The sequence below is a fragment of the Cyprinodon variegatus genome, unplaced genomic scaffold (genome assembly GCF_000732505.1).
Source record: "Cyprinodon variegatus isolate N-32 unplaced genomic scaffold, C_variegatus-1.0 Scaffold1681, whole genome shotgun sequence".
Lineage (NCBI taxonomy): Eukaryota > Metazoa > Chordata > Actinopteri > Cyprinodontiformes > Cyprinodontidae > Cyprinodon > Cyprinodon variegatus.
This window is the reverse complement of record NW_015152134.1, coordinates 33,134-48,641: the sequence shown is the minus strand read 5'-3', so window position 1 is coordinate 48,641 and position 15,508 is coordinate 33,134. Positions and strand designations below refer to the sequence as shown.

Genomic DNA, 15,508 nt, shown 5'->3' with positions numbered 1-15,508 from the left:
TGTTCCATCTATATCTATAGAGTCATTCCCAGGTCTGTTCTATCTATATCTATGCAGTCATTCCCAGTTCTATTCACATCTCAAATTGGATTATTGGATTCACACCTCAGAGAGTTTATTTCCCAAAAGTAGATCCATATGAGTATTTCTGCAAATGACAATAGTCTATTTTGTACTGGCAGTCTCAGGTTGGACCTTCATAATGTGGGATGTCAGGGCAACAGGTCTATAGTCAAGGACTGTCTGCTTAGTTTCCTCTGGTACTGGAATAAAGCAGGAGGTGTTTCACATCCCTGGAACCATCTTCTAGGTCAGTTTAAGGTTAAAGGGGCTGGAGGATCCTACAAAGCTGCTCTGCAAAGGGTTTCTGGAATCTGGGGCTCACACCATCTGGACCTGGGGACTTATTCTAATTCAGTCTTTCCAGTTGCCTCTTTACCTGGCCTTTATAGACACACAGGTGGAAGGGGTAGGCAAAGAAAACAGATTTTGCTAAAAACAGTAACAGAGAGGCGAATGCATGCATAACGGAAGTGAAAGTTCAAATATTTGAGGTATGATAGGGAAGCTTTGGGTCAAAGGGTGGGGTTTCTGATTGTGGGCAGGAGAGAAGGATACAGACATTGTTCCTAAACTGAATCTGTAGAAGAATGTTTTTAATTCATTAGCTCCATCCAGACCTACATCTGTTTGATCATCCTGCTTGAACCCTCTGATCTTCGTCCCCGACTATACAACTATGATATTGATCAGCTGGAGCTTCTTTTTAATGTCTTCTTGTTTCTTATCTTGACTTTGCAGCAGCAGACATCTATCCAGACTGCCATCTGTATGAAATAAGATAATCTTCATTTTCATGTTATTTTTCCCACCTATTGTTTCTTGCTTTCATCACTCTCTGCTCTTTCTTTGCTTCAATAAAGGAAAAGTTCGGTCAGCAAGGAATAATCAATGGATCATTATTTTTACCTAAAAGCTAATATATTCGTGGTGATTTAATGAATTTAGCGTCAATTAGTAAAAAAATTTAATAATTTTCGTCGCAACCACTGAGCCATTGTTTTTGACCGACCATTTTTGCCCAAATATTGTAACACCTCACTCCAACTTGTTGTTGGATTGCCCACTGGAAGAGGGAGAATTTGCCATCTAACTTCTGGCCAGAGACAAAAACACGTAATATTTAGCCAACATTTCGAAGAAGAATGTTTTCAAGATGACTTGGATAATAGCGCATTGTGAAAAACACCAGCTACATTATTGGGACTTGTTCACCAGCCGATACCGAACCATGCAGTCTGAAACTTGTAGGTGGCAGTAGTGTTCTTTGACAAACATGGATGTGTCCAGTAAAGTACATTCAAACGAAAATTACTCTTAATTAATTAACACTTATCATTTATTGGACAGTATGTAATAGTTTCATATTTAAAGTACTTTTAGAAGTTTTAATTCGGAATATGACCGGATCGGACCATTCCTTTAACAACCGCTGACCATCCTTGCACAAAAGTTTGCATTTAATGATTCTCAAGACAGGTTTTGGTTGCACATGTCTTTTTTTATTCTTGCATTCCTACTTATGTTACAACCCATTTACTTTGACATTGTTTTTTGGTTACGATCACAAAGTTCTTTAAAATTCATTCAACCATTATACACTCTTCCACAGTGCTTTTCTCTCTTCATTCATGAATGTGGTATAGAGATAAATAAATCAAAACAAATGTTTTCTTATGAGTGATTACAATCTTAGGACTTTTTTTTTCATTGCATTTGCATTTGTCCAAAACACCTGGTCAGATCCTTTAAAGAAAATGTATGTAATCAATGTAATCGATTCATGTGTTTGGTGGCAGCATTTTGTTATTCATATGACAATGATCCATCTCAGTGATTTTTAATGCTTTGGTATTTAAAAAATTCATCATGTCATATGCATATTTGTGCAAACTTGAAGATAAAAAGCTACATAGAGAAAAAAAATCAAACATATCACACAATGACATCCTTAGGATTTTGATGTGGAATGAATCTGGGGTAGTTAAAGTGTAATGTGCCACGCTAAAAATTGAAAGAAATAAATATCAACAGACAAAAACTGGTTATTTATTCAACCAAAATTGAGGATAAATGTAGTTTGGACAAAATTTGAAGATACAGAACTACACATTGTGTTGCAAGCCAACTTGATTGGAGGAGAAATTGAACGGAGCTACATAAACAGGCAGCCAACTGAATGTGAACTGAGTGATAGGATTTCCTTTATCATCTTCCATGGGCTTAAATAAGAAATGCTGGCCCCAGTTGTGTAGTTTATCTATGTAGACGTTTGTAAAAAAAAAAAAAAAAAAAACCTGTTTTACAGAAAAAAATATGTATAAATGGTTAACCATGAAGCTGCATATTAAAAGTATTATGAATGTAATTTTCAATTTGATCACAACCGGACCGTCAGTTCTAATTGCAAGATTATTCTACCATATCTGCACTTATTTACAGCCTATAAAGCTCCTAATATCACCATCAAAAATGTTTGATTTTAAACTTCAAATAAAATATATTTTCTAAAAGATAAAGTAAGATTATTTTATATTTACACAAATAATTATTTTATCAATTATATAATTTATGGCAAAAAAAAAACAAAGTTTTAATCTATTTCTATAAAACCTTTCGAAAGCCCAGTTCTTAGTTTGCATGATTAAAAGAGCTTCTACAGAATTACAATTGCAGATCAAGTTTCAATTTTACAATTGTTGTAATGCTGTTAAATGAGTAAAATCACTGGATCCTTCAGATTAAGGTATTATCAATCGCTGGTGGTTGACTGGAAGTCGAAGAAAGTGTTCATCAGAGTCTGTCTTCTACAGATCTCAATAAAAAGGCAACAGTGACACAACACCTTTAAAAGCAGCCACAGCACACAGCACAGCCTCACATCTGCTTACAGCGCTCACAACAAACACCTGGACACAAACTATACATCTGACCTCCTTGAAGATAAAGTGTTTGGTTCATTTCTTCTTATAATACAATGCATTCAGTTAAAAACACTGTTAAATGTCTAAATTTGGTGATGTTTATGTTATGTTGTATTAGAAGCTGTTAACTGTAATGCAAGTTTTCTTAGAGCCTTACATCTCTGTTAGCTAATTTGAGTGATCTACAGCAACAACTATCATAGGACTCTGTGTTCAAGGAGTGTCATAGATCCTTCAGGGTCTGTTTCATCTCCTCTTTCTTTTGAACAGGGTCTTTTGGGCAAAAAAAGCATGCAAACCCTTTTTTTTTTTAGTTTAGCTGCAATAAGAAGCCCATAAAGTGGCTACTTCCCACTGACATGCAAAGAGTTGGTGTGAACTTATCCCCATGACTTCTATTTCTGTTTCTTTCTATTACCCAGTCCTCAAATTTCACCGTAACAGACATATCTTTATCCATCAAGTTTTATCAGTTATCAACCTCAGAATTCAATTTTACAGGCAGGAAAAGTCTCGTCCTGCATGGCCACCGTGCTGTTAGATCCCAGAACAGTGATGTTCAGCTCCCGTTGCCTGTCCAGAGTTTGTTGGTACCACTCCTGCATTGACACAGATTCAAAGGTGGGTATCACTGTCACCTGGGCACACAGAGAAGGAGAAATTCAGATATTAGTGGGTTATTTCATCAGTACAAGCAAGAAACAATTTGTTACTTGTGTATTCTCTGTCTGTGTTGTTGCAGGCAGGCTTTAAACTCACGAGCCTCAAGTTAAGTTAGTATTTCGTTCTTTTTCTTTACCTGCATGATTTCTGGCCAAGATGCCTTGCCCTCAAGCAGAGCATCCAGAGTTTGTCTCATTAGCTTCTCCCGCTCCAGACTATTGCCACTGATGATGTAGCAGGAAGAGCGTATGCACCTGAAGAAGTCCTCAGTGACTGTGGCAGAGGAGGCTCCAGATGGAATATAAGTTAGGTCCACATAAATACTGACTTCACCAGCAGAGGGAGCCTTGGAGCCTAACAGGAGGGACAATAGAAAACCAAAGAATGTGAACATTTCAGTTAGCCTGATCAATAGGGGGATTCTTGTTTTAAATAACATACCAGGAGCTGGTGATGCTTTTGCTGGTGCAGAACGACTGTTGGAGGAAAGTGTTCGAGTTGAGGGGAGATTCACCCTCATGGTTCCACTTTGGCTGCCTGTTTTATTTTTTCCTGAGCCTGATTTTTGGGGAGTATCAATGATCTGGTGGTAAAACAAAAAGTTCAACATATAATTTAAAGAATGAATGAAATGATCTCCATGAAAAGAACAACTTATATTATTGATATTACTGATGTTAACAGATGAGTGATGCAAACTGCTGATTTTTTATTTTTTTTTTACATTTGTTTTGTCCAGGCATAAAATAATCATCGATTTCTCTAGGGTATTATGTAAAATATGAGCAAAAAGTAGTGCAAAATTCATTAAAAGTATTATGGAGGATTTTTAAAAGACCCGCCCTCTCCACTTTAAAAAGATGCAAGTACAAGAGCATGCACAACCCCATTTCTCCTTATGCTCCCGTTTAAATGTGCTGTTCTCATAGCTCATACAAGCGTACTGTGTGCACATACATTGAGGACTGTATAGTGGACTTTATAGCAAACTTGGTTAACTGACTGTTTGGACAGATGATCACTGCTTTTTGATCTGTTGGTCATGTAACTCCTCCCCATTTTGTTATCATTTGCCATTGTCGGGTAGCGACAGCAGGCTGCTGTGACAGCAAATCCCATAATGCTTTGCGAAGAGAGCTCTCCGCCCAAAGCATTCTGGGATATATCTGCCTCTTCTGAGGCAGACACTTTTTCTCCAACGGCCCCCGGCCATTTACAAAGAACCAGGGTGACTCACAACAGATATACCCCTGAAAGTGCGCATGCGCAGCCAAAGATAGCTAACGAGCATGTAGGACGGCCAGAATGACTGACAATTAGGAGGACCACTTATTTTGATGATCCACCCAGAAATAAAAGATCGTCCTCTATACCTTTAAGTGTAGGAAAAAAAACTATAAATAACATTGAAAATATTTTTGAGATAAACATTTGAAAGGTTTGAGATAAATTTCTACTCAGTCCCTTTACACTCATACCCCTACAATAAAACCAACTGCAACCAGCGGCATTTAGAAGTCAGAAGAAATAAAATTACAAGAATGTTTTCATGTGTGTGAATGTGACACACTCACCCCCTGTAATTTTTTCCCACGGAATGAAGAGGATTTTGCTCTCTTCCCATGAGCTTCAGAGTTAGACTGAGGAACTGGCATTGAGGTGTCGGGAAGAGGAGGCAGGGGTGGACTGTCTCTGAGAGGGGCTGGCAGGGGGTCTGGGGGCAGAGTCTGACTCATGTCGTTGTTACATGGTGAGTTAGAGGGGTCGCTACATGAATCATCAGAATCAGAATCTAAAGCTCCATCTGCTGTGGTGGACGGGCAGTCTTCTGTGCAGACAGGGGCATTTGACTCACTGGGTGACCTGTCCTTTGGGACGTTATTGTTGTTGCCTTGATGATTTGGACCACTCACTTCTTTGGAGGCCTCACTGGTACCCGAGCTTGAGTCAGGGGGTTTGAAATGCTTAAACTCACAAGGAGAAACCAAACAGAGGTCCACGTCGTGAGCGGATGCCTCAAAATGGAGAGTGTTGGGTGCAGTCGGTCTCCCCATCTCTGAACTCTGACCCACAGATCTCGGAGGCTTCTTCGCTGGTAAAGACTTTCCTACACAATACCCTCCATTGGATTGGGAGAGATAAACTCCATCATCCCCTTCTCTATGGCTCCCAATTGTTGGTCCCTGCTCAAAGGACATGGATAATGATTCATCTACTTCTGTGGACTGAGGTGAGCCCACCTCTGCTGGTAAAGAGTGCGTGGTGGTGGTTGTGGTTAAAGAGGGGGATGGATCTGAAGAACCCTCCCTACATGTACCGAAAGAAAGAAAATTAAGATGCTTCTCTTTAGGATTTTCAGCAGTACTTTTGGTCTTGCAAACCTCCTCACTTTTTCCAGAGTATCCATTTGGCTCGCAAGCATCAGCTGAATGGAGAGCCTGAAGCCTGCTGAGTGTGGCCCTGTTGCACCACATGTCGTCCGGGGACAGGCAGTAGGGAGTGTGGCCCGCGCTGTTAGGACGTGAGTCAGGGGAAACTGGTTCTACAGTCTCCTCATCAGGACTGTTGGGGGCTTGGTTTTCTGGAGAGGTGTGAGAGGGAGGAGAGTGTCTCAAAGCCCCATCCAGGAGCGTGTACTCAGTTGGGGTTGTGTCCAGCTGGTCCGTTTGCTCACTCTTGTATGACTTGTTCAAAGGTGATGGAAATCCCACAACTTTTGCAGGTTTACTAGATTTAAACAGCTGTTCTGGACAGTTTTGTAGGAGGTCTGCTTCTGTTTTTTCACTCTTCCCGGGGATAGTTTGCACTAAACTGTCACCAATCTCTACTTTCACTATTTCCAACCCACCTACTGCTTCCTCAGTTAACCTTCCAGGCTTTACATTGTATTCATCTTCACTAACGCCTCCAAGGATCTTTTCACATTCTAAATCACCATAGGTAAGTGTTTCACTCTCAGCTTTTTCCAGTTCGCTTTCCTTCTGCAGCCTAAGAAAATCAGCTGTCATATCCTCAGGGGTAGACACCTTGGAGTCGTATTGCTTCTCCTTAGCTTCTGTCTCTCTCTTGTTATTCTGTTTGTCTAAACAAAGGGGCTCTGGCTCTGTGATTTTTGACAAAGAACCTCGTTTTTGTTCTGATGAGTTATTTGTATGTCCTTTCTTGTCATCGCTTTCTGATGACTTTTGTGTTTTCTTTTCTCCTGTTTTGTCGTTTCTTGTATCCTTTTTGGGTTTAGCTTTATTGTCCCGCTTGGGTTTTAAGAGGACCCCATCTCTTTTAATCTGCTCAGTCCTTTTAACATTATTCTCCTCTTTATTACCAGCCTTCTCTTCTTTTTTTCCATCCTTTGCTGATCCTTTCTTTAAAGTATTCTTCTCTGAAAGTGAGGGCTTACGTTTTAGACCCACCTCCTTGATTTTAGTTTTATCAGTATCTTTGGTTCCACTTGATGTCTTTACCTTTTCTTTCACTAATACATCCTTTCCCTCCTCTCTAGTTTCTCTTTCTTTCCCCCGCTTGGATGCTACATCTTTCCCTAATGTGCGGCCACTGTCCAGGCTCTCCATTCTTTTAGCTTTCATGTCCTCACCCTGTCTTTCAAGGTCTCCGGTGGTTACTGTTGGCCTCTGAAGAAAGTCCAATCCCTTGAGCTTTTCCAGCCCCTGCAACAGTTTAGCTTGTGGAGTTGCGCCAGGGAACAGCACTCTAACCACCTTCTCTTGGGGGCATGCTGGATGCCACACGAGCAGGGCAGAAACAGAAACCTGTGCAGTGAGAGGGAGACTTTGTGACAATGACGGGTCTCCATTGGGCCAGTTTTGCAAGAAGATTTCATACTCCTGGCTGTTCTTGCCAGGGCTGAGGATGTATAAATCCAGCTGTCCCACTCCCATCTTTTGAAACAAGGTGAGTGGCTTTATGGGAGTGCCTTGTGGTCGAAACATTGGTTGTGGCCTGATTTCTAACTTCTTCAAGAGCTCTAAGGTTATAGCTGCCTGCTGTGTGCTCTTCAGTATATTGTCTGTAACTTGAGCAAGAAAAAAGATTGATAACTTGTATCACTTTTCTGTCGTTAAAAAAATAAGAATAAAATAGCAAATATAAATACAGTTTTTAAAATTAAAAAAAACTCACGAGAATGTTGTTCTGCCTGCAACTTGTTGGGGGCATTAAAGAAAACCACTCCTAGCTCTGGAGAGATCAGCCTCTTCGACAAGTCATCTGTATAAAGAATGTTATACAGAAATAAGGACATTACAATATAAATTATGCAAGCAGCACATGCAGTTACCGTCATAGTTTACATACAGTTATCATTAACATAGCAGTATATTTATTTTGAACATTTAATGGTGTTTTAAATGTTCATCTTTGGTGAAGTTAGGGTTCATCAATCAACTTGAATGAACTTTAAGAACACTAATAGGGTGGTGAAGTTTTAAGTTATTGCGGGTTTTCTCAGACCTGTATATAAATTCTTAAATAAATTCATACACCCCGTCTATTATTGGGTAAGATGTCTGTAAGAGGCCTTGTGCTTTTTTGTTGCCATCAATATGATCCTAGCCGATTCTGGCTGGATGTTGGACCACTGCTCTTTCAAGAAATACTGGAGCAATTAAAAATAGTTAGTTTTTGTGTCACAGATTCCACTTTTAGAATTTTTCAAAAGGTTATCAGGAACATTAAAGTTGGGACCATTCAAGAAGCCCCGAAGACTAAAGAACAGGCTGGACATCAGATTCAAGCAGACGAAGGAAGACAGGATAATCAAGAGAAGCCAAAGCTGGTGTCGAGGATGTGCACAGGAATACCAGGCCAGAAGATCAGAGGTACGAAGAGGAACCGAAGGAAAATCCAGGATGGTGTCAGGAAGCAGTTCCAGGTTTGATAAACATGCAGAATCAAACAGGAGTTTGAATACAGGTCAGGCAAACAGATCAGAACGGGAGCAGGCAAGCTCAGAGGTCCAGGAGCTAGGCATGTGAATGGGATGAGTAATAAGCCAGTCATCCGCGTCTAGATCATGACAAAAATATATCAGCTAAAAAGATAACGTCTATGCAGACTTTTTATGTAAAGACCAGCAGTGTTGTGACTCCATTCCAGTTTATTGGTCATGTGAACAACCAGATATTTATGAGTTGAATCATAAGTGAGGGAAAGTGAGTTCCCTGTTCCCCAGTTTCAGTGTTTTAGGTCTGCTCCTGGGATAATACACCTCCTGATTCCTGGTTTTCCCCCAACGATCAGGGGATGGTTCTGGTGGCACCAGTCCACAAAGTCCTTAATCTACTTTCTGCACTCTGAGGCAGTCTCACCTATTAAAAAGGGCCATTTATAGGTAATCAGAGAACTTCTGTAGATGACAGTCTGCAGTAGGGTTTTCAGCCTCTGAGAGTGCTAACCTGCTAAATCTTCAGGATACTTTTAACTTTATCAGAGTTTACCAGCAGTGTCAATGTGCACTCAGAAGCACATTGACACATTGACTCAGTCCCAACGTGAGTCAGTCTTTAGAAAGGAGGGTCTCTAGCACCAAAACCCCTCCGTCGTACCAACAAATATGGTCAAATACAGTATCAAGACAGATTCAGGCCAGAACATTATTTGATGACAACCAGTGGCAGTTATACATGAATGAAATCTTGAGTGAGTCCCTCATCCCACCCCCCCCCCAAGCCAAACAGCCCAGTTTTTAAAAATATAATTTTTGGATTATGGGACTGTAACCCCTGTTTAGTACTACCCTAAGCAAATGATCACTAAGAAAGTCCCAACTGAACATTTGCACAGTTTTCTCTGAAGTTAGCTAAGTGAGATTTAAATCTATTTAACTGTTCATCTTGGTAAATATTTTAAAGTGTGTCTTAAGTTTTCAATTAATCACAATACATTCATAGTTTGCTCTCAATTCTTGTTTTTAGAATTAAAAAAGGCTCCTGACTGGCAAAGTGCACTTTTGGCCTGAGAAATGAGAAAGTGTTTTCTTACCTTTGACATCATTGCTTAGCTCCTTCTCAGCCACCTTCCTTTCCAGGAATGAGACGGCACCAGGAAGGTTCTCTGTCCCTATGTGAGTCAACAAAACTGCATCAACTCTGTCCAGGTGCCGTACCAGCTTCCAGAAACAGGCCTGAGAGTCTGAGCCTCCATCTACCAGCACGGTGAACCCATTAACCGCAAAAAAGGCGCAGTCACCGCGCCCGGCAGGGAACACATAGCAGCAAGGGCGGGACAGCTTGAGGAAGCCCACTGTGGTGGGAGGTGACAGCAGGTCAAACGGAGAGGTAGGGCAAATGGTTCCAGAGATGAGTGATGTAAAATCCCCCAGAGATTCCATGGCTGCCAGTACCTCAGGGGGGTTGATATGCAGAGTGAAGGGACCCTGCAGGGAAGAGTTTCCTAAGAGGATCTTTCTCCAGTGTCCGATGTTAGGACAACTGAGGGTTAGATTGGTTTTGGTAAGGGAAACACAGCTCCTGTGATCTAGGAACTGAAGACAGAAATTATCTTAAGTGTACATACATCTACTTTTTAATCAAGGCATACAAAATAAAGTACAGTTAAACAACTGAAATGTGATCAATTCTGTGCAGTTTAGACGTTTTTTTTTTTTTTTTTCATAATACCAAACATAAAATACTTTTTTTTAGAATATGGATAAAAACTCAAGCATCTTGAGCATCTAAAATTCTTAACTTTATAATAAATGCAAAAAGAATGTCCCATTCCCAGAAACAAAGACATAACTTTGCACTAATTTTTTAAGACATCGTGATTTAATTAAGTTGTGCTTTTTAAATGCCGACACTTTAACTCAAATACAGTGACTTATTAAAGATATCATATATATCATATCATATATCATTGTTTTAAACTGAAATTCACTCATATTTCAGAGAGTGATTTAAACAAGGTCCCAAATATTCTTATATTTCTATTTTATTTTTTCTTTAAATTTAAATTCCCATCCACATTTAAAAGCTTATTTCACCGGTTGCTCATTGTTAACAAACACAAAGTTACTTAAGTGATGTAACGGATTAACATTTACAGAAGCATTCCAAAAAAGTAAAAAAACAATCCACTGGACTTTTTTTTTCCAAGTTTGAAGACTTTTACAGAAGCATTTAGCAAAAAAAGCAAAGGGATTATTGTGTCGTACCTGCTCTGTTATTATTTGTCTCAGATGGTCAGGAGAAAACTGCCCTCTGTGAAAGAGCAGCTCTCCACTTTCCTCCAGGCTAAGGCCAGCCAAAATCAGCAGCTTATGAGCAGAATCCCTGGACAGCAGCGAGAAAACCTGATGGGGCAACAGAGGAGGAAAAATCCGATTAGGTCAAAAATCAGAAATTTTGAACAAGAAGTGATTAAAAAAAAGCTTCTTTTACATGCTAAGGGTGCATGTTACAGATACAGATGATACTTATTCAGCAGAAATAAATCCTTGTAAGCTAATGTTGATAATTATTTGGATTTTTAAACAAAGGCTGGTAATAGTGGACAAAGGAATGCTCTCAATTCACTAATTACATGAAACTATGGTAATAAAAAACTGATATTCCTTAAAAGAATCATATCTGTATGAAATGATCCACAGTTGTGCAGAGTTAGACACATTTTTCGTATCCCTCATAAAAACCCTTGTGATAAACTCATCTTTTATTGCTTCTTATTCATATTTAATGACTTTGTGTTTCCTTGGGGTATACCGGTAATAACGATCTGGCATGATTTTATATTCAGCTACAGACAGCTAGACTTGACGTGACTCATATTACTGGTACGCCATATTGTTACTCCCTAGTTAGACCGGTCAGCTAAAGCATCAAACAAGGATTATCTACTTTTCAGGGGGGCTTAAGACTTTTAAAATAAAGATAAAGTCATCACTTTGGCACAAACCTGCTTTTTTATAGCATGAATTTAGATTACTTTAGATTACTGTCATTTAAGGTAAAAAAAAAAAAAAAAGAAGAATGTATAAATCATGCAATAAAACATACATGTATCATTCAAATCCATCACAACCAAATTAATGTTTTAATGGAGCATAATAATTCTGTACCTATATATCATGAATATTACACCCATACACAGACACATACTATCTGATGATGTGTCAAATCTGCAAGATTGATGATGTACATGTAATAAACATGTATTGATTGCATTGTAATGGCAAATACATTACATTACAACAATTATTATGGCAAGACTCGTTGAAAATGGGGATTGCCAAGATGGCGGCAGGTGATTTCAGTTTTTTTGTGTATCGGCAATCCAGTGAATAAAAACAGATCAGTGGAATTGAGCAGCATGGTAATACGGAGAAAAGACTGCAAAGATCACTGTTGAAAACAATTTTCAAAATGTTAAGTCCTAAAAACATCTAGATACCATTACATTATACCTCTACACCAGCGGTAGCTTGACAGTGAAGAATGCAGGAAAAGACCTTTCCAGTTCATCATAACTCTACTTGGACTTCAACTAGAACCTTACGCTTTGATTAGGTCAGAGAAGAGCTTTTCTTTAACAAACATTGCAGGTTGGTTTGGTGTGAAACCAAACCAACCTGCATTTTTTTTTTACATTGGCCCCTTGATTTTACGTTATTACATCATGTTCTACTCACCCATATGAGTTTTGTGTCATTTGGAGCTGTTCTGAAGATATTTGGTTAGGTTATATCCAACTAACGTCTTGCTATGGGGAAACGACTTGAAGGCACAAACTAAACTGTTCATAATGTATCATTTATGGTACACCAGCATTCATAACATGTAAGCGAATCACTGTCCCCTAGACATCCACATTTATATTTTTTATATTTATATCTTTTAAAAACAAAGCGGCGTGAGTATGTCGTCATCCGAGAACCGGAGTGGAGTTGTAACAGGAAGCCCGGGCCACAGCCGGCTACGCTCTACCTCTTCTATTCATTTGACTAGCTAATCTGAATCGTTTAATTCCATTTCCAGAGCGAGATCATCTGTGGTAGTAGCACTAGACATCTTCCAGGCATGTGAGTAAAACTAGCAGCAGTTCAGCGGACAGGATGAATGAATGGATGACGTGGATGCGGATGTCCTGGTTGTCTTTGTGTTACCCTACGATTGACTGGCGACCTGTCCAGGGTGGACCCTTCCTTTCGCTCAATGACAGCTCAAGATAGGCACAAAACCTCGTGACAGAAAATTAATTGATGGATGGATAAAGGGCACCTCAATCCAAGAAACAATCCATTTAATTTTGGTGATGATCTGGAACTTAATTTGGATCCAGGATTTTTTTAGTATTAACTAAAGGTGGAACTGACAATATGTCAGGGCAAATTAGCTATTTTGTGGAGGTCTGCACACTTCTAGTGCTCTTCTACTTTACAATGTGAGTCAGAGAAACAAACAAATCCCATTATAATTCAAGGCATCAAACAAATAGCATCCTAGTGTAAACTGTCTATGTGGACAGCGCCCCTTTTGGGCTGATTATGTGGATCATATTTTTTTAGTAAAGAAGAGGTATGTCATCAGAATGGAAATACAATCAGTGATGCTTCATAATGTATGATCAGCGAGACCAAAAACTTTGATTCTTTCAAGATTTTTTTTGTACAATTATGTAAGCATCATGTATTACAAGAGTCCAGTTTGACTCTCTGTCCTCTTAGTCCCAAATAAACCGAAGAGTGGCAAAAAAAAAAACAATAGAGGCTTTTCATATACTGTCCAAATAATACCAGCTATCATCCTCAGGATAGCACATTAGGATGAGCTAATGTAGCTTATATTTGTAGTATTACAAATATCCATTTACTCCTGACTCCTTCTTACTATTAATCTCAGCCAAAGTAACACTATTGAGGAGGAATTATTGTCCTGCTCCAGTAAGACTGTTGAATAGCTATCAAAAGAAGAGATAAATAATCTCAAACCGCTTTACAATGAATCCCAAGCTTTAATATTAACATCATATTCAAAAAGAAAAAAATATTTTTTACCTCAGAATAAGCCAGTTCCTGAGAAGGACTGATCAGCACCTGCGTGTCCAACACTTTGGTACAGTGGCGAAGACACTTCTGCCCTGATGAGGCAGAAATATTAGACGCAGGTAGCGATGGACCCAGAGGAAAAAAAAGGATAGAAGAAAGCAGAAACACAACAGTCAGAGTGTTTGGGAAATACTTAAGAAGATCAAAAGGGAGAGGAGTCTGAAAATAACAAGAGGAAGGGAACCAGAACAGCTGAGTCAGATGGCTGTCAGAGGATGATCTTCCAGTTTTACTCTATCTACAGTGGAAATTCAGTATAAAGGGAACTGGCTCAGGCTCTAAAGTCACAGAATTGGACATGATAATCTGGCTTTAAGGAACACATGTTAAGCACTATTTTGATCTTGTGATATGATGCTTTATGATGTTGTCAGAATGGCTTAAGATCCTTGAGTCATTAATATTTGTCTTTTTAGAAGCCAGATTTCTTATAGAACTTTTTAAATTCTTCATAACTGGCTGTTTTTCTCTTTTGTGTTTAAAAAGCTTTAATCGTTCTCAGGTCAGAGGATTTATGGTTCATTTTAATGCCAAATCACTGTTTTTAGGCTTGTGCTGCTAAATAGGGGGATACACAAGTTTTGCATTCAGAAGTAGACAACTATCCTAACAACTATCTTTTTTTTTTTTTTTCAAAAGAAAAATCCTTTTGACACGTAAGTCAGAAATTTGCTCTTAAAATTCAGAAGTAAATGATCTACATGTGGATTATCCAGTTTTGGGGTTTCTATTGGACCTGCTTCTCTTCAACTGCAGTTAATAGCTGTTCTGTTTTAATATAATATGTCCATTTTGCTCAGATTCTTCTCAAACCACACTATAGACCATGTAGAAACAAAAACAAGCTTTTTGGAAGTTACACTGCTGGCAAAAAAAAATATTATAATCTCTGCCATATTAGGCACTTTTTAATAAAATGTTATGTACAAAGAGAAAACCTTGTGTTCCAGAAAAGTATCTTATGCCTCTTTGTTGTTTTCCATGGCTCTGGCTCATCTCTGTGGTGCAAACAAAGCTAATTTCCACTACCTTTTCAGCTGCAAGATTCAGCTACATAATCACAGTGAACACTTGAGAGCCTTATTGATCCTCTTATATCTAACTTTTGGCAAGAAAGCCAATGAATGCATTTCCAACAAAGCAACCGTTGCACTTTCCATTTGCTCCATTTGAATGAAGATGGGTCCAACTCAGAGAAACAAACATATACTCGTGACTTTTTCCACCCTAAATTTTAATCAGTTTCTTTAACTTCATCTTTAAATAGTTGTGCGTGATAAAATACTGTAAAACAGACACAGAGTTCACATACCTTGCATCAGGTCCTTATTGTTTTCTTCACTAAGGTTACACCCATGCCTAACAATCAGCAAACTGCTTCTCACTTTCCTTCCTTCCTTCCTTCCTTCCTTCCTGAGTGACCCCACAGCAGCTGTGCTGGTGCCTGACCAACACTTTGAGTGCATTTGTAAACCTGGCGTGAACGGGCTCTTCGGTCTCCAAAGAAAAGCTCCTTACCTGCACCTTTAAAAGATGCCGTGTGATGGGAGAGGAACTCCTGTAGAAACAGATTCAGGTTGCAGGATTTTAAGTCCACGTCCCATGACCGTATACCTGAGGGCATAAAAGATAAATTACCTGTCTCCGCTGGTACCCCAACGATAATTTTTTTTAAATCCTTTAATCTGTCCAGTATTTTTTCGATTAATCAATTAATTATTGGATCGCAAAAGGTTCAATATAGAATAATTTTTACAAAATTAAACCAGGTGAAACTAAAACGATTCCACTTGAGGAACTC

General features: G+C 39.0%; 2 protein-coding genes across 2 annotated transcripts in view; both read right to left on the bottom strand.

The window, feature by feature from the left end:
- The window catches only part of LOC107104295 (interferon-induced protein 44-like), a 6,589-nt gene extending 5,860 nt beyond the window's left edge, over positions 1-729 (bottom strand). Inside the window, exon 1 of the mRNA XM_015404274.1 lies at positions 685-729. Coding sequence (XP_015259760.1) covers positions 685-698 — 14 coding nt within the window. The 5' untranslated portion in view covers positions 699-729. The remainder of the gene's footprint in view (positions 1-684) is intronic.
- An 822-nt stretch (positions 730-1,551) lies between these two features.
- LOC107104301 (microtubule-associated protein 1S-like) overlaps positions 1,552-15,508 on the bottom strand; it is a 16,822-nt gene continuing 2,865 nt past the window's right edge. The window contains exons 2-10 of the mRNA XM_015404283.1: positions 15,226-15,321; positions 13,657-13,739; positions 10,819-10,956; positions 9,645-10,146; positions 7,785-7,871; positions 5,222-7,677; positions 4,089-4,230; positions 3,784-4,001; positions 1,552-3,622 (exon numbers count right to left, since the gene is read on the bottom strand). Of these exons, the coding sequence (XP_015259769.1) occupies positions 3,467-3,622; positions 3,784-4,001; positions 4,089-4,230; positions 5,222-7,677; positions 7,785-7,871; positions 9,645-10,146; positions 10,819-10,956; positions 13,657-13,739; positions 15,226-15,321 (3,878 nt within the window). The 3' untranslated portion in view covers positions 1,552-3,466. The remainder of the gene's footprint in view (positions 3,623-3,783; positions 4,002-4,088; positions 4,231-5,221; positions 7,678-7,784; positions 7,872-9,644; positions 10,147-10,818; positions 10,957-13,656; positions 13,740-15,225; positions 15,322-15,508) is intronic.